Here is a 19,271-nt window from a genome sequence, read left to right as displayed (position 1 = left end):
TTTCTGGGACCCACATCCTTACCCTGCAGTCATACTGATCTACTGGCAACTCCCCAAACATTCCGAATCCTGTCATGCTTCTGAATGTTTGCAGAAGCAGTTCTCTCTGCCTGTCATGCCCTCCCTTTCCTTGTCCTTTTTCCTTCATCAAGGGCATCGTCTCTGGCAAGTGCTTGCTCATTTGCCGCAGACTCAGGTCTGACGGTGCCACACCCACACTTCATTTACAACACTTACTAGATTTTATTATTTGCCTGTGTGGCTATTACCTGCTAGCCAGGAGGTCCTCCTGGAAATGTCTTAGTCCTCCTACTTCTCCCTCCCCACCTCAGCCTGGATACTATGGCAGAGAAGGCACGTGGATGAGAGGGGAGAGCAAAGAGAGCAAGAAGGAAAGGGATGTTTTCTTGCTGTCTTATCTTTGTCTCTCTCTCTCCCCTTCTCTCGCTTGCACTGGGGTTCCCTCTATCACAATATAAAAGTGAGAGGCCAGGGAAGAGCAGAAAAAAAGGAGCTGGTGGGTAAAACCTAGTGCAGGGTTCAGACCTGGGAAACCTGGGTTTTCCCTTGACTTGGCCTATTACTTACAGGAGGAGAGGAAATAGGGACTAAAGAGCAGAAAGCCCTGCTCCCCAGGAAGAAAGATGGCCTAGAGGCCGGGGCTTCTCAAATGCAGTTCTCTGAGAATCTGAACCCGACTTCCAGGCTGGTGGGCATTACAACATCTTTATTCTTGTGGTTCGATTGTACTTTTAATTGTTCCTACTGCCTGTCCATCCTTCCTCTGAGCCTCCCCTCATCTTACTGGAAAATATGACTCCTAAAAGTGATGCACAGAATCAATGCTGGGCCCCACCTCGGCACGTCCTGTTGTCTGTGTGGAGAATGTAGCCGAAGCGACAGGAGCAGTAGTAGCCGCCGATGTAGTTATGGCAGTAGTGGTCACAGGACAGCTCCTCGTCCTCCCGCTCCGTGCACTCATCCACATCTGTAGGGCAGGTAGAGCCTCTCACAACCAATTCAAGTGTGATGGTGAAGAGAACAGCCAACATTTACAGAGCACTCAGTGGAGCCTCTCACTTTGTTGGGAGATACCTGCATTGTCTCATTTAAGCCTCACCTAAGCCTCCAATTACAAACGAGGAGACTTACCCAAGGTCACAGAAAACCTGGTCAAACCTGGGCAGCCTGACTCCTGGTGCTGCCACTGTTCTCTAACAGTTGTGATGACAGCAAGCAGGACGGTTATGACCCCCTTGTTATAGATGAAGAAACTGAGACTTAGAGCCATTAAAGAACTTACTCCAAGTCACACAGATAGTAAGTGGAGTCCTCGTTCAAATCAAGGTGGGCTGGCTCTAAAATCTGGGTTTTTAACCTCTCCTCCATGTTGCTTCTCTCTTTCTAAGTTTCTAAGGTGGGTCAAGCCCTATCTTAGGTATTGGAAATATAAAGATAAAAAGATGTATGTTCTCAACCCAATTTGAACACATATTTCTTCCCAAAAGATACAGGAATGGCCAAGAAGCTTACACATGAACAGATACTCAGCATCACTAGGTGCCAGGAAAATGCAAATTAAAACCATAATGAAGTACCAACGCATGTCCTCTGGAATGGTTAAATTTTTTTTTTTAATTGATGACATCAAATGTTGGTGAGGATATAGAGCAGCCAGAACTCTCATACATTGGTGGAGGGATACAAAATTGTGCAAACACTGTGGAAAAAGACTGTAAGACAATTTCTTATAGAACTAGACATACACCTACACTATGATTAAGCAATTTTGCTCCTAGATATTAATATATATCCTACAGAAGTGAAACATATGTTTACAAAATGGCTTGTACAAAAATGTTTGTGGAAATTTTTATTAATGAGATCCAAAAAATGGATAGAACCCAGGTGTCTGTCAATAGGAGAATGAATAAATAGATTGTAGTATATTTATATAATGGAAAATTACTCTGCCAGGAAAAGAAACAGTTACTAATGAATTGTAACATTAATGAAAATCAAAAACTTTGTGCTGAGTAAAATATTTCTCATCTCCAAAATATAATCTGTATGTGTTCATTTATATTAAGTTTTGCAAGAGGCAAAACTAATCTATGGTGGTGAAAAAAATCAGGACTGTTGTGGTGACCTCTAAAGAGGTCAGAGTGTGGTGTAATTGGAAAGGAGCATAAAGGAACTTTGGGGGTTAATGGTAAAGCTCAACATCTTGTTAGAGATTCAGTTATATACAAATATATATTTTTCAAAGCTTAACAAATGTACTTAAGATTTATGCATTTCATTGAATATACAGATTTTACATGAAAAGAAAAAATTGTGAATAGCTGTTGAACCCTAGATAAACAATATGCATGCTAAAGTATTTAGGAAGAAGAGTACTGATGTCTGCAATTTATTTTGAAATGTGTCAAAAAAAATGAATTGATGGATAGAGGATAGATAGATGGATAGATGTGTGATAGACTAAATGCAGTAAGACATTAATGGTAGAATTTATGTAGTAGGTGTTCATTTTAAAGAAGAGAGCACAAGACACTTAATTTTGAGAGAGAAAGGGAGATGTGGGGATGAGTCACCCACTTCTCCAACTTACCCACAGCCACATAGTGGGCATCAAATCCTGTGAATCGCTCTTCATCGGAGAAATCTGACCGGAAAGTGATGGACATAAAGGAGCCGGGGGAGAGAACCACTTCCTGGCCAGGGGTTTGTTCTGTGTCCGTGGTCTCCCTGCCACAGAAGGTTGCCAGCACCTGGTCTTCAGTTTCTACCTTTAGGGTCAAAAAGAAAGGGAACATGATGTGCATCTTCCCAAATTAGCTTCTCTGCTGGTCTCAAGGAGAAAAGACAGAGGAGCTGCCCACAAGTGGACCAGGCAGCCTGGGAAGCCCAAAGAAAGAGGCTTAGGAATTCTGGAATTTGAAGAAAGACACATTACAGGTTAAGCCAATGTATCTGTCCTCTCCCCGTTTCATTCATTTTGTTTAAGTCCATCAGAAGTAGCTTCACGTTAGTCCTGTTGGCAACAAAATGGCTTATTTGTTAAAAAAAAATTCAATGTTAAAATAAATTTTCATATTTAATAAAACAGAAGAGTTAGATTTCACAGATGGATTCTAGATACAACAGGAACTTACATTTCCAGGAAAAGAAACTATACACAATATAAGTCATTCATTGAGAATTCAGTGTGTGCCAACCACGGAACAAAGCGTGGGATGGGGATGATGGGAGATGACTAAGCCATTGAGCTGTGCATGCGGAAGGGCTTCCCAGGTCTCTCAGTAGTAAAGAACCCACCTGGCAATGCAAGACACACAGATGCTTGGGTTCAATCCCTGGGTCAGGAGGATCCTCTGGAGTAGGAAATGGCAACCCACTCCAGTATTCTTTCCTGGAAAATTCCATGGACAGAGGAGCCTGGCAGGATATAGTTCATGGGGTCACAAAAAGCTGGACACATCTAAGCGACTGAGCACACACATGCCCATGGGGAAGCAGTGTTCAGATGGCGGAAAACAGACAGAGCTATCATACAGTGTGACAAGTGTCTTGTGAAGGATGTACTCAGAAGGAGGCAAAAGATCACCATTGGAATATAAGCTACAGGAAGGTGAGACTTTTAGTTAATTAATTACTTTATTATTGGTATATTTGAGCTTTATTTTTTAAATGATACATTATCTATATCAGAATTGGAATTTTTAAAAATGTAAATTGTAAATAAACATTGTAAATAAACCATGTGTTTAGTTACAATGTGTTAGTTTCAGGTGTAAAGTGATTCAGTTACACACACATACATATTCTTTTTCAGATTCTTTTCTTTACAGTTATATCTTCAGTGCATGGAATAGGACCTAGAATATAGCAGTTATCCAATAAATATTTGTCAGCCAGAACTAAAAGTGCAAGACCTATTCTGAGAATAATGAGAAGCCAGAAATTCTGTGGGGATTGTAGGAAAAGATGTATTTGGAGGCATAGGTTGAAACTAGATTATTATTGACCTTGAATCATGTAACAAGTGACTTGAAATCCCATGGACAGAGGAGCCTAGTGGGCTACAGTCCACGGGATTGCAAAAGAGTCGGGCACGGCTTAGCGACTAAACAACAAAAAGGCAAGTCACGTAATCAGAACTATATTTAATAGGTAGTCTTACTAATACAGAAACTACTGGAATCACCCCAAAATAGTTGCATTTTTTTAAGACTCAGCTGCAAAAATTGCCTATTTGCTAAAGAATTCCCTATTTTGCAAGAGCCGGGGGCCCTGGGTAGATTCAGAGACCCAAGGAGAGATTCTAAACTGGTTGTCTAAAGCAGATTTTGTGTGTTCGGTTTGGGAAGCAGTGTTGTAGCTGGCTGGTATGTTTTTATGACTACCATACTTTGCTTACCTACCATTCTATCATTTATACCTATCTCGATCCTTTTAGGACTTCCCTCGTGGCTCAGTCGGTAAAGCGTCTGAAGCATTTCTATCTGCATCCTCCAGATTGATGTTTTAGCCAAGATGCATGAGAAAAATCTGACCAAGAATGATGTCTGCTGCCTTTCAAAGCCTTTAAAGGAAAGTTCTCAAAGGCTGCCTATCTCTAGTAGCTTCTAATGAATTGTTTTGTTCATTAGCTTAGTGTGTCAGAAGTATCTTGACATTTGACACTTCTGTTTTGAAACTAATGATTTATTTATTTAAAATAAGTGGGAGCTTTAAAGGAAAACAATTTGCCCTGGCAACAAAACATGAGGACAATTAATCACTAACTTTGGGAATTGAAGTGTAAACAGAAGATGAGATCATGGCTTTGCTATGTTTTCCTCTACTCTGCAGATACTAGCCAAACTCACACCAGCCTTATTGCTGTAGAGTGTTCCAACCTACACACAGCTGAAATGTCACTTTCTTGAATATCTCAGCTGCTTTGTTGTTTTGATGATCTGAGTTTTCCAGGTAGCTGAAGTTTTACCTATGATTTTTTTAAAAACTGGGGTGTTTGTGAGTGTAATGCTTTTCAAAGCGCTTTATTCAAATGCCTGCTTTCTCAGGAAAATATACTAATCCTTTTTGGTGATCCAAGGACAGTATTATAAACATCAAGTTTCTTGGGGATATTGGGTTTTGTAATGTTGCTTGCCCTGCATTGAAAGCCCCCAGACTATAAAGCCTTTGCAATTCTTATATCTTCTTTATGTAGACAGGGTTTTATTTACTGTTTTAAATTCAGGTAGAAATTCATTCAGAGAAGGCAATGGCACCCCACTCCAGTACTCTTGCCTGGGGAACCCCATGGACGGAGGAGCCTGGTGGGCTGCAGTCCATGGGGTCGCGAAGAGTCGGACACAACTGAGCGACTTCACTTTCACTTTTCACTTTCATGCATTGGAGAAGGAAATGGCAACCCACTCCAGTGTTCTTGCCTGGCGAATCCCAGGGACAGGGGAGCCTGGTGGGCTGCCGTCTATGGGGTCACACAGAGTCGGACACAACTGAAGTGACTTAGCAGCAGCAGCAGCAGCAGAAATTCATTAAGCTGCTATCATTAGAATTTTATGAGAATAAGACTAAATACATAAAGAGTGAGGGTCTGGGAGGAGGCTTCTTCTATGAGTAACCACATGAGCTGAAATGCACTATCTCGGTGACCTCTGCATTGGAGCGAAATGTATGGACCTGGCTGTTAGAGGTCCGGACCCCTATTTCTGACTCCACCAAAAAGTGGTATATGGCTGACTCCTGACTCCTCAATTATCTACCTGGTAAACTAGGGGTTTGAACAAGCTGAGTTCTACGTTCTCTTCCAGTCCTGACATGCTAGTATTCTAACAAGGCATTATATCCATACATTAAATAAACCAACTAGAGCAGGGGTCCCCAGCCTCTGGGATCTTAATGCCTGATGATCCGAGGTGGAGATGATATAATAATAATAGAAACAGAGTGCATAATAAATGTAATGCACTTGAATCATCCTGAAACCATCTCCCACCCCCGGTCTGTGGAAAAATTATCTTCCACAAAACCAGTCCCTGGTGTCAAAAAAGTTGGGATTCGTTGAGCTAGAGAATGGTGAGGAGGAGTTTCAACACAGAGAGTGCTTCCTACTTAAGAACTTGAACTTGTTTGTGGTCTATACCATGTGTTCTAGAAGCAATTACTAATGAAGAGTCAAGCCTTGAGCATCAGCATTTCTAGACACGACAGCCTCATTCCTCGTTTGTTAACCCCGAGGTCTCCAGGGTTCTGTAGTACCTGTAGCATGAGACTTTCAAGTGAAACCAACCAGAGATCTTTTGGATCAAGGAGAGACCTAATGAAGGTCTACGATAAACAGCCTCCCTTCTTGTAACTTCCAGGCTTAAGGATACCTAAGTTTATGATGGCAGATAAACAATCCTCACCTGTAGTGCCTCACTATTTCAGAGGACAGGTAAGCATGCCCCAGCTGAGACCCATGGGAAAATCTGAGTCTGATAGACCTTTAGAAGCAGGAAAGAGAAGGCCCCAGGGCCCTGGGAATTCAGCCTGTAGCTCCAAATGGAGCTGGAGGGAGGGACCTTTAAGAGCTGTTTCAATCCCCTCCTTCTAGAGGAAACTGAGGTCCAGAGAAGGGCAATGACTTGCTCAAGAGTAGAGAGATAACCACGAGCATTTCCTGATACCAGATTTGCTTTTGGAACAGTTCTGACCCTGGAGAAAGGAGCCCACCAATCCAGAGACTGCAAGGCAAATGACACAGGCACTTTGCCAAACAACTTTTTGGCTCAAGGGCCTCTTGAAACTTTATCTGGCATGCATGGACTGTCTCCCAGAGAGGATGTGGCTCAGTGACAGCTCTGGTCGTAACCTAAACAGAGGGGTCACTGGCCCTACTTAATATTTGCAGCCCTTGCTATGACTGTAAAATTCTACAAAACCCATTGACTTCTGAGTACAGATGGAGGATTGAGCCCTGGCTTCTGTTTGGACTGTCCCTGTACTAGGGTCATTGTATTAACATGATGGGGGGAAATACCTTATCAAATGAAAACAAAAAATTCATAATAGTAGAAAACCATTTGGCTGGGGATCACAGACTCTTTTATTTTTCTACTTATTATGGGCAGCCATGTCCTTTCAGCCGTGTCCTATTGTGATTTTCGGCACTAACATATGGATGCATGTCCTCAATTTGCTTTCTTTCATCTCAACAAATATTTATATACCAAGTTCTGTCCTCATTATAACATGAAGGATGCCAAAAACTACTAATTTGTTGCATGTGTTTAATAAGCAAGCCCCCTGCCTCTGGGAATATAAAACTTAGTAGGAGAATAAGTACTCACATGTGTCTGTGTTAGGGAATTACCAGATTATAGTTATTGCAATGAAAGCTAGGAAGTTCCTCAGGTTATAAATGGGAAAATATTTCCAGCCTAGGGAATCAGAAAACAGGAAGAAGAGAATGGTCTCTGAGCTGGGACCAAAAGGTGAGTAGGACGTAGGCAGGTAGAAATCATAGGTGGAGGGCTGGGAAGGGGGCAGAAGGGAGGACATCTAGGTAGAGGGAGTAGCAAAGTTCTGAGGGCATTTGGAGTCTCAGCTGCCCCTCCCTACCCACCACTACCTGATATAGGAAAGGGGTTCTTGAGGACAGGGAGCAGGAAAGAGAGATTGAAGGAGGAGAAACCAGAGCCTGCTTTCTATGAGCTGTCCATCTTAGTAGAAATAGCACAAACCTCCTAGGCAAAGCTAAGGCAGGGCAGCAGAAAACTTGGTGAACTTTCTGTAAGAGGACAGCTATGGCTTCTTTCCACATGTCCATAAAACGATCCCATCAGAGACGATCAATGCATCGACATCCACCTAGTGACAAACTTGAAGCTGAGATGATTTCAGTGACTCAATCAAAGCCATTATCTAGTGAGCGGTGGCTTCAGTTTCACACTGCAGCTTTCTGATTACCCAATCAGTGATGTCTCCTGCTCCTTTAAAACTGGTGAAAGAAATCAAAGAGGACACTAATAGATGGAGAAATATACCATGTTCATGGATTGGAAGAATCAATATAGTGAAAATGAGTATACTACCCAAAGCAATTTATAGATTCAATGCAATCCCTATCAAGCTACCAACGGTATTCTTCACAGAGCTAGAGCAAATAATTTCACAATTTGTATGGAAATACAAAAAACCTCGAATAGCCAAAGCTATCTTGAGAAAGAAGAATGGAACTGGAGGAATCAACCTGCCTGACTTCAGGCTCTACTACAAAGCCACAGTCATGAAGACAGTATGGTACTGGCACAAAGACAGAAATATAGATCAATGGAACAAAATAGAAAGCCCAGAGATAAATCCACGCACATATGGACACCTTATCTTTGACAAAGGAGGCAAGAATATACAATGGATTAAAGACAATCTCTTTAACAAGTGGTGCTGGGAAATCTGGTCAACCACTTGTAAAAGAATGAAACTAGACCACTTTCTAACACCATACACACAAAAAAAACTCAAAATGGATTAAAGATCTAAATGTAAGACCAGAAACTATAAAACTCCTAGAGGAGAACATAGGCAAAACACTCTCCAACATACATCACAGCAGGATCCTCTATGACCCACCTCCCAGAATATTGGAAATAAAAGCAAAAATAAATAAATGGGACCTAATTAAACTTAAAAGCTTCTGCACAACAAAGGAAACTATAAGCAAGGTGAAAAGACAGCCTTCAGAATGGGAGAAAATAATAGCAAATGAAGCAACTGACAAACAACTAATCTCAAAAATATACAAGCAACTCCTACACCTAAATTCCAGAAAAATAAATGACCCAATCAAAAAATGGGCCAAAGAACTAAATAGACATTTCTCCAAAGAAGACATACAGATGGCTAACAAACACATGAAAAGATGCTCAATATCACTCATTATCAGAGAAATGCAAATCAAAACCACTATGAGGTACCATTTTACACCAGTCAGAATGGCTGCGATCCAAAAGTCTACAAGCAATAAATGCTGGAGAGGATGTGGAGAAAAGGGAACCCTCTTACACTGTTGGTGGGAATGCAAACTAATACAGCCACTATGGAGAACAGTGTGGAGATTCCTTAAAAAACTGGAAATAGAACTGCCTTATGATCCAGCAATCCCACTGCTGGGCATACACATTGAGGAAACCAGAAGGGAAAGAGACACACGTACCCCAGTGTTCGTCGCAGCACCGTTTATAATAGCCAGGACATGGAAGCAACCTAGATGTCCATCAGCAGATGAATGGATAAGAAAGCAGTGGTACATATACACAATGGAGTATTACTCAGCCATTAAAAAGAATACATTTGAATCAGTTCTAATGAGGTGGATGAAACTGGAGCCTATTATACAGAGTGAAGTAAGCCAGAAAGAAAAACACCAATACGGTATACTAACGCATATATATGGAATTTAGAAAAGATGGTAACGATAACCATGTAAACGAGACAGCAAAAGAGACATTGATGTATAGAACAGTCTTTTGGACTCTGTGGGAGAGGGAGAGGGTGAGATGATTTGGGAGAATGGCATTGAAATATGTATACTATCATGTATGAAACGAGTTGCCAGTCCAGGTTCGATGCACGATACTGGATGCTTGGGGCTGGTGCACTGGGACGACCCAGAGGAATGGTATGGGGAGGGAGGAGGGAGGAAGGTTCAGGATGGGGAACACATGTATACCTGTGGCGGATTCATTTTGATATATGGCAGAACCAATACAATATTGTAAAGTTTAAAAATAAAATAAAATTAAAAAAAAAAAAAAAAGCAGGGCTTTCTTCATATACACACACACACACACAAAACACAAGGTGAACAAAAATGGCTGTCCACTACTATGTGATATCCCTTATATGTGGAATCTAAAAAATAATATGAATTGACGAATATAACAAAAAAGAAACAGACTCACAGATACAGAGAACTAACCAGTGGGTACCAGTAGAGAGAGGAGAGGGTGGGGACAAGATAGGAGTAGGGAATTAAGAGGAAGGAGCTATTATGTATAAATAAGTAAGCTACAAGCATACACTGTACAACACAGGGAATATAGCTAATGTTTAATGATAACTATAAGTGGAATTTAACTTTAAAAAATTGTGAATCACCATGTTGTACCCCTGTAACTTACATAATAATGTATAAAGAAGGTTGAATGCCAAAGAACTGATGCTTTTGAACCATGGTGTTGGAGAAGATTCTTGAGAGTCCCTTGGACTGCAAGAGATCAAACCAGTTAATCCTAAAGGAAATCAACCCTAAATATTCATTGGAAGGACTGATGCTGAAGCTGAAGCTCCAATACTTTGGCCACCTGATGGGAAGAGCCAACTCATTGGAAAAGACCCTGATGCTGGGAAAGCAGGAGGAGAACAGGGTGACAGAGGATGAGGCGGTTGGAAGGCATCACTGACGCAATGGACATGAATTGAGCAAGCTCTAGGAGATGGTGAAGGACAGGGAGGCCTGGCGTGCTGCAGTTTTTGGGGTCACAAAGAGTTGGGACATGAGTGAGTGACTGAACTACAACTGTATATCAACTCTACCTCATTTTTTTTTTTTTCAAAAAGGCTGTGGTATAAGTCCAAATACCTCAGAAATTTGCTTGTCAATGTTCCCAAGCTACATCCTTGAGCCCCTTTGACATCTTCTCTGGGCCCTTGAAGAGCTATTCAGGCTTAATTTAGGCAGATATTCAGAGTGTGCTGTTACCTTCAGAGGTCACATGGCTCCACTGACACCTTAATTTCAGACTTCTGGCCTCCAGAACTGTGACAGAAGAAATCTCTATATATTTATTTATTTATGAATGATATAACCAATAGGTTAATGGTAATTTATTATGACAGCCCTACAAATTGGAAATGCTCTGTAAATAGGTTTTTCTCATTTGTAAAATAGTGAAAATAATAGTATTTGTAAATCAGAGGACTTGGTGAACGTATATGTAAACTATGTAGATAGTTATCTGAAATATAGTCAGCACTCAGTAAATCAGAGAGAAAAACAGGAGCACTAAGACTGAGCCAACTGAGGTGACATCTTTCTGGGCTCCCAGATAAGTGGAGTGTGGGTAATTTCACACATTTGAAGAAGAATTAAGAGATTGGAACCATTCCTGGATGCCTTGTTTTCTGGTTCCACTCCTTCATTCCTAACCTCGCTGGAGCTAGCAACACAGACCTCTCTTTTTATGAGGCCCCCAGATCACAGGTTAATGGGGTGGGAAGGGAACCGAGGGAGCCCTCACCACACGGCCTCCTCATCTGACAGGTGGCACCTTAGGTCTCTTTGACTCTCTGTACTTTACAAGCTTCCTAATGGTCCTGGGAGGTGGGTGGCACAGTGAAGATATTTTCCTAATTTTATACGAGAGGACCAGAGTAATTTAAAGGATCTCTGACAGCTTATATCCACAAGAGAATAATATTAAGTCTAGAGACCTCCCCCTTACTGTCCTGGGTTTCAAAGGATTTCTCTAGGTGTGTGAATTTAGGCCAGTGTTTCAGTGACAGTCCTGGACCCAGAACTCCTGATTCCAAGGACTGAGCCAGGGGCAACAGCCCAATGTTACTGCTTTACTCAGCTGCCCAAACTGCAGTTAAAGATCATGAAAGTGAAAGTGAAAGTCACCCAGTCATGTCCGACTCTTTGTGACCCCATGAACTATACAGTTCATGGAATTCTCCAGGCTGGAATACTGGAGTGGATAACCTTTCCTTTCTCCAGGGGATCTTCCCAACCCAGGGATCGAACCCAGGTCTCCTGTACTACAGGCAGATTCTTAACCAACTGAGCCACCAGAGAAGCCCAAAGACCATGAGAAGGAGCAAATTAAAAATACCAGATGCTAGACAAGAACCTGGGACTAAAAAAAAAAAAAAAAGGAGATGTGTGTATGTGTTGTATTTCAGAAGTTCTTGAAAGCCACGTAAGTAAAAATAGCACAGCTGGTGTGGTTAAGACTCAAGTTGGCCATATTTGAGAGGGGCTGTAGGTTGTTACTTCAGTCCTGACCAAGTCATTTGGCTATAAAATAGTAATGATAATAATAATTAAAGTACTTAATAATTACATATTTTATATTATTATAGTTTATATTTTATTATATTTATATATTATTATATTTTATATTAATAATAATTAAACTAGTAGTGCGGGCTTAGTCCTTTAGTTGTGTCCAACTCTTCGAAACTCTGTGGACTGTAGCCCAACAGGTTCTTCTGTCTATGGGATTATCCCAGCAAGAATACTGGAGGGGGTTACCATTTCCTCCTCCAGGGGATTTTCCTGACCCAGGGATCAAACCCACATCTCCTATGTCTCCTGCATGTCTAGGCAGATTCTTTACCTGCTGAGCTATTGGGGAAGCCCACTAGCAGTAATAGTAGTAGCTCAGTTCAGTTCAGTCGCTCAGTCGTGTCCGACTCTTTGCAGCCCCATGAATCGCAGCACGCCAGGCCTCCCTGTCCATCACCATCTCCCAGAGTTCGCTCAGACTCACGTCCATCGAGTCGGTGATGCCATCCAGCCATCTCATCCTCTGCCGTCCCCTTCTCCTCCTGCCCCCAATCCCTCCCAGCATCAGAGTCTTTTCCAATGAGTCAACTCTTCACATGAGGTGGCCAAAGTACTGGAGTTTCAGCTTTAGCATCATTCCTTCCAAAGAACACCCAGGGCTGATCTCCTTTAGAATGGACTGGTTGGATCTCAATAGAAATAATCCACCCCCACTTTCCATGTGGATTTCCAGTTGACAGGGTATTTTCAACCATCTTTAGGTAGTCTTGTAATGAATGTACTTCAGGTAGATTGTAGTTTCCGAACCAGACTGGTGATATGAATCTCCAAGTTCACATAGCCTGGGAATAGCAGACCTAAGACAAAACCTAAATGTCCTGACATGAGTCAGCCCTGGTTCAATAACTGGAATTACAAGACCATAGCAGATCAGAGATAGAAAGGATTTTAAAGCTATCTTTTTCCTCTCTTAGATGAGGAAACTGAGCTCAAAGAAGTGAAGTACCTGGTTGAAAGTCACATGGCCACATAATGGTGAAGCCACTGTCAAGGCCCAGCTCTATTGAGAGTCCCAGTAAAGTGTTCTTATATATTTGTTAGTTCAAGTAAGAACCTCTTAATGGAGATAGGGGAACCCCCTAACCCTAGCAAGGTATGTATTGTGCACATACAATTACTGGACATCAGTACTGGACGCCACTAACAGTGTGAGGGCCTAGACACGCTGGCAGGTCCTTAGAATCCAGGAATCCCACTGCTACCAGGAAGGATTGCCCATTTGCCAGGAGGGCCCTGGGCAGAAAAGGAGATGGTCTCCAGGCAGCAGAGCATGGGGAGAAGAAAGAGCTGGCTGGGGAGGGGTAACCTCCAGCGTGGGAAGCAGGCATCCCGCAGGTGGGAAACTGGCGGTGCCCAGCATCTCAGTGTGGCAGGGCTGGGGGTGTGGGCCGAATCGTCTGGGAGTCATGGCTGGGAAGGGGGGCCAGGAAGGACTTTACTCTCATTGGCCTGTGAATGGCTTAGACTCTCCACACACCCCTTCTGTGACTTCAGAGACAGGCCTATTCACATGCAAATCTCCTTTGGGACTGGGAGGCTGAGCCCCAAGTGGTTCAGGGGCAGGAAAATAGCCTGGGGACAGGCAAAAACAAAGCCTTGTTGTGTTCTTCTATGGCAGAGGCAGCCTGGCTCCAAGTCAGTCGCAGTCAGCACTGGGGTGAAAGCAGTGATTAAGTAAGTGCCTAGCAGAGAGAAGGGACCTGCCGCGGGCCAGCGTCACCAGGCACTTTCCAGGAATGTGTAAGCTGGTGTGTCGCTCATTAGAGGGACATCGCCCAGGACTCTGCCCTGCACCCGCCTGAAAGTACATCCTCAAATCTTCGCAGGGAAAATTTTAAGGTCCCTGGAATAGGGACCTAAAGACCTGGGTTCTGGCCACCACCCTACCACTCATATGTGTTATTTCAACCTCTCCCCAGCACGTGCCCTGAAGCTGGCTCATATCAACCTATAGGGACCAGCTGTCACTTCTCAGGGATTTTTGCTATGCTTTTGTTAGACACAGCCATTATGAAAGATCCAGTTTTATAAACTTACAGTTAAAAAAATTATATTAAAAAGAAATAAATTATGTAAAAACTCATCAATTCAGTTCAGTCGCTCAGTCGTCTCCGACTCTTTGTGACCCAATGAATTGCAGCATGCCAGGCCTCCCTGTCCATCACCAACTCCCGGAGTTCACTCAGACTCAAACTCATCACCTCCTAACAATTCTAAAATTTTACCATTATCTCTGCAGTTGAGTTTACTAACTTCTAGAATATTGGAGTGGTGAAGAGCAGGCTCCTGTCTGCCCTCCCAGTCCACCCCCCAGTCCAGACTCAGTTGCTGATTATGATAAGTACACTGCTGGGTTCCAGCTCAGTTTTCACAAACATACTACTAGGTGGAACTTCGTTCTATCCTCTAAGAGTCAGGAGGTCAAATGGCACATGGGCAGAAAAGCAGCTAAAGTCTGCCATTGCCTGTGAGCATTCAGCAGGGCCCTTATTTCCCAGGCCCCGAGGCGATCCAGCTCCCAGGTGTACCTCTGTCTTCATCTTCTACCCCTCTCCCTTGTGCTCCAGCCACACAACCTTCCTTGAAAGTGAAAGTCACTCGGTTGTGTCCAACTCTTTGAGACCCCATGGACTATACAGTCCATGGAATTCTCCAGGCCAGAATACTGGAGTGGGTAGTCTTTCCCTTCTCCGGGGGATCTTCCCAACCCAGGGATCGAACCCAGGTCTCCCACATTGCAGGTGGATTCTTTACCAGCTGAGCCACAAGGGAAGCCCAAGAATACTGGAGTGGGTAGCCTATCCCTTCTCCAGTATATCTTCCCGACCCAGGAATTGAACTGGGGTCTCCTGCATTGCAGGCAGATTCTTTACCAACTGAGATATCAGGGAAGCCAGCCTTCCTTGCCATTCCTCAAATACACTAGGCATTTTCCCTCTAAAGCCCTGGCTGTTCTCTGGTTGAGAGCTTTTCCCTGAAAGCCACATGGCTGACTTCCTCAGTTTCTTCGTCTTTGCTCAAATATCACCCTTTCATCTAGGACTGCCTTGACCAACACATTTCAGTCGTAACACTCACCCTTCTTTACCCTGCTCTATTTCATTTATTTGCCTATTACCTTACTGGTGGTGGTGGTTTAATTGCTAATTAAGGTCCAACTCTTTGCAACCCCATAGACTATATAGCTCGCCAGGCTCCTCTGTCCATGGAATTTCCCAGGCAAGAATATTAGAGTGGGTTGCCATTTCCTTTTCCATATCTTACTACTCACTATATAATTAGCTTTGGATTGTGTTTAGTGTTTATTGTCTGTTCCCCCCAGTGTAATGTAAGCAGTGCCAATAAACATTTCTGTCTTAATTACTGCTATACTCCAAGTGCTAGTAAATGGTAGGCATTCAGTGAAGATTTATTGAATAAATGAATACTTCCCTTTTTCTTGTATGAGCACCCCAAAGTAAACTCACCCTCTGCTTTTTACTAAGGTGTGTCTGAGAGCAGCCTGTGTACACTTACACTCACAGATTTGCACACCAGGGCACTCCAGAGCATTCCACCTCACTCTTGCCCACATTTTCTGCCTCAGAGCCGGGACCATACTCCTGTTTTTCATCACTCCCAAAGCTGTGCTGCTTGTATCTCCTGCATAAAATAAGACTTTGTCACACTGTTTCTGAAGCTCATTTTCACTTCCTGATTCTTCTGAATCAACTAGAATGGATTTGGGAACCGGGCATCTCTGGAGTGGAGGAATTCCACTAGGGAATACCATTGAAACTCATGAGAAACATTTGCTCATTCTTCTTTTCCTTCAGGGGCAAGGCCTCCTATCTACTCCCAGACAATGAGCAGAGCTGCATCAGTAGTTGAAGGTCGAGGGCATGTTCAGAGTAAACACAGAGCACTGCACAGAAATTAGGAGCTGGGGGTCAGAGGAGTCAGTCTTGAAGCAGGGCCATGAGAGGGACTTATCTCTCAATTATACAGCAGGGTGTAGACTGACCCAGCGAGGCTTGTGAAAGGAGAATCAGGACTGGAAGGACTGGGAGAGGCCAGCCAGTCCAATTTCCTCATTGAGCAGATGGAGAAACTGAGGCTGAGAACAGACAGGTGACTTGCCAATGTCTTGGCAGGAGTCAGTGGCTCACCTCTAAACCAGAGCCCTTTCCTTTATGCTCACCACCAGGAGACCCATGCTTTTTCCTGTTCTGCCCCCCAGGACTGTGTTCACTACAAGAAACAAACACAGACACAGGCCCTGAGCTCATGAGGCTGACAGTCCATGCAATGACCTTGAGTTTACTGTTAGAACTTGTGTACCACAAACAAATAAATCAAGCACTTTCCATCCTTCATAGCACAGAGTCCATTTCCTCTTATTTTTATAAAATATTTTTTTCCAAAAAAATATATATATTTTTTTCCTCACAAAGTCAGGATAAGAGAAAAAGTTCTTTAACAAAACCTGGACAACATAGGGACCCTCAAGGTCCCACAGTTTTACAAAATTTTACTAAATTTCTCTTGTAACCCAGGAAGCATATAAAAATCCTGATACTCCGTTCAGGATAAAACCTGTTCTGAGAAAGTCCAAACAGAGAGACCCAATCTTAACTTGGGAGTAAGAAGACCAGGGATTGAGATCTGGCTTTGCTATAAAGTTCTAGACGAATGCACTTAAGCTCTTGATGCTCAGCTTCCTTTCCTGTAAATTAGGTATAATAATTCTGACTCTCCCTAGTCCATGAGCATCAAATAAAGTAATAGATTAGAAAGTGCTGTGAAATGAAAATATCTCCTGCCATATCAATAAACAGGAAATATCATAGCCATTGTTGATTTCTGGCCTCCAAATGTGAATGAGGGCTCCCAAAACTGGCATCCAACAGATGCTGTCAACCCTCTACCGTGATTGCTAAGGAGTTGGGGGAAGGCAAGAAGCAGCCATCTGCCACTCCTTAAGGTGAACAAGAAAACAGGGTTTGCGCCCCCCCCTCCCCCCAGAGCAGAGGTGCATATGAAAGGAATGAATTCACTGAGCCCAGAGGCTTGTATCTTCCCATATATAGAACACTAAATTCCTTAACTTGAAATCTGATCTTTGATGTTCAGATTGCCTGCTCCGTTTGTTGTAAACCAGTATATAGTTGGACTCCCCCTCTGGCCTCCTTGGAACAGTTTTCTCAGAGCTACTGAGACGCTGCCTCCCGAGCTTGGAGTCCTAAACATTCCCACCAAAGAAAATAGCTCCCTGTTTTCAGGTTGTAATTATATTTTTTAGTTGACGTTGCCATAAACTTGTGTTACTACAAGGTGAACACACAGAAGAAATAAACAGCCTCTTGCATTTGATCAGTCTGTTCAAAGTACTTTCCCATAAACTGAGAAACTCAGTGACTTGAGCAAGGTCATAGGCAACCAGTTAGTGTTAGAGGAGATGAGGAAACTGACACTCACTGAGCATCCGATAGTATCAGCTGGTGCTTCAGTACTCACACCCTTGCCATCATCACCACTGAAACAGTACTTACTGAGCTCATTACATAGGCATTGGACACATGCAAATACAGCATCTACCTCACTTGGCGTTCACAATAATAAGCCCAGGAGACAGGCATTATTGTTATCCCTATTTTACCATAAGTAGTGGAGATAGGAAATGGCAACCCGCTCCAGTGTTCTTGCCTGGAGAATCCCAGGGACGGGGGAGCCTGGTGGGCTGCCGTCTCTGGGGTCGCACAGAGTCGGACACAACTGAAGCGACTTAGCAGCAGCAGCAGCAGCAGTGGAGATGGGACCTGACTCTAGGTCTGACTGGTTCTAGGCCCTGATCTCCAAACCATTGAACATGTTTGCCTTTTCACAGTATTGATTCCACTCAGAGCCATCATTTCACTTAAATCCTCATATAACCTTTGAGGAAGGTACTGTATTATTAAGTCTTTTTTTTTTTTTTGGTATAATCAAAAAACCAATGCTTAGGGAGATCAAGGTATTTAGAGAATTGTTAAATAGAAATTGTTAAATTCCTATTTATCCTTCAAGACTTATCTCAAACATCAACCATTTCCAAAGCCTTTTTTGAACCTCCAGAAATGACCACTTTACAGCATATATACTGCCTCATACTCTTGTGTTCCTCTTCCTGGCTTTAGCTTATTAATTATATACTTGTCTCATGAAATACTATGAAACTGTGAGTTCCTGTAGGGCAGGTACTGTTTTACTCATCTTCATGGGCCCCGTCTTTGGTGCAGTGTCCAACTTACAGTAGGATTTCAATAGAATTCTTGGACTTCATTCTATAGACAGTGGGGAACCGTTGAAAGGTTTTGAGGGTGGCAAAATCAAAGCGGTATTTAAGAACATTTCTCTGGACACATGTAGCGGAGGATTGGATGGGGAGAGATTGACTGCTGGTAGACATTTAGGAGGCTATTATAATAAACTAGGTGAGAAGAACAAGAATTGGAACAAGGGGCTAAAGTGAAGAGAATGGGGAAAAAATGTTGAATATATCAAGAATATAGGATTAAGAGGAGAAAAATGGTGTTACATCATAAGAGCATTTAACAGTTGCCAGTTGAGTTGTATGCATTCAACAAGAGAAGGAAAAAGAGAGAAAGAGAATAAAAGCCAAATGTAGGTTTTTATTATCTCCTTTTCCAATGAACAGATGCCATGAAGTGAACTCGAAAATAGGATGTGTCAATCTGCTGTTCCCTTGGTGGTTCTGATTTCTGAGTACCTTTTGTAGTAAGTATAGCTCCAGGGCTCCTTTCTCAGCACAAATCAGTTACTTCACCTGATGCTCAATTAAAGGAACCATAATTGGTTGCATTTCTGAAAAAAAAAAGTCTCTTCTGGACATTCTAAAAGACAGTGCCCTACTGTATTTAAGAGATTAAGTTTGATTATAGACAATATTTGCCTTCAGTTCCATTCAGTCGCTCAGTCGTGTCCGACTCTTTGCGACCCCATGAACTGCAGCATTCCAGGCCTCCCTGTCCATCACCAACTCCCGGAGCCTACCCAAACTCATGTCCCTTGAGTCGGTGATGCCATCCAACCATCTCATCCTCTGTCATCCCCTTCTCCTCCTGCCCTCAATCTTTCCCAGCGTCAGGGTCTTTTCAAATGA

General features: G+C 42.8%; 1 protein-coding gene across 2 annotated transcripts in view; it reads right to left on the bottom strand.

The window, feature by feature from the left end:
- The window catches only part of MASP1 (MBL associated serine protease 1), a 52,654-nt gene that overhangs the window by 21,225 nt on the left and 12,158 nt on the right, over nt 1-19,271 (bottom strand). For both annotated transcript variants that reach the window (XM_005899647.3, XM_005899649.3), the window contains exons 3-4: nt 2,615-2,792; nt 857-988 (exon numbers count right to left, since the gene is read on the bottom strand). In XM_005899647.3, the coding sequence (XP_005899709.1) occupies nt 857-988; nt 2,615-2,792 (310 nt within the window). The remainder of the gene's footprint in view (nt 1-856; nt 989-2,614; nt 2,793-19,271) is intronic.

The sequence above is a fragment of the Bos mutus genome, chromosome 1, assembly GCF_027580195.1.
Source record: "Bos mutus isolate GX-2022 chromosome 1, NWIPB_WYAK_1.1, whole genome shotgun sequence".
Classification (NCBI taxonomy): Eukaryota; Metazoa; Chordata; class Mammalia; order Artiodactyla; family Bovidae; genus Bos; species Bos mutus.
Note: the sequence above shows the minus strand (reverse complement) of the source record. Positions and strands in the feature narration are given on the sequence as shown.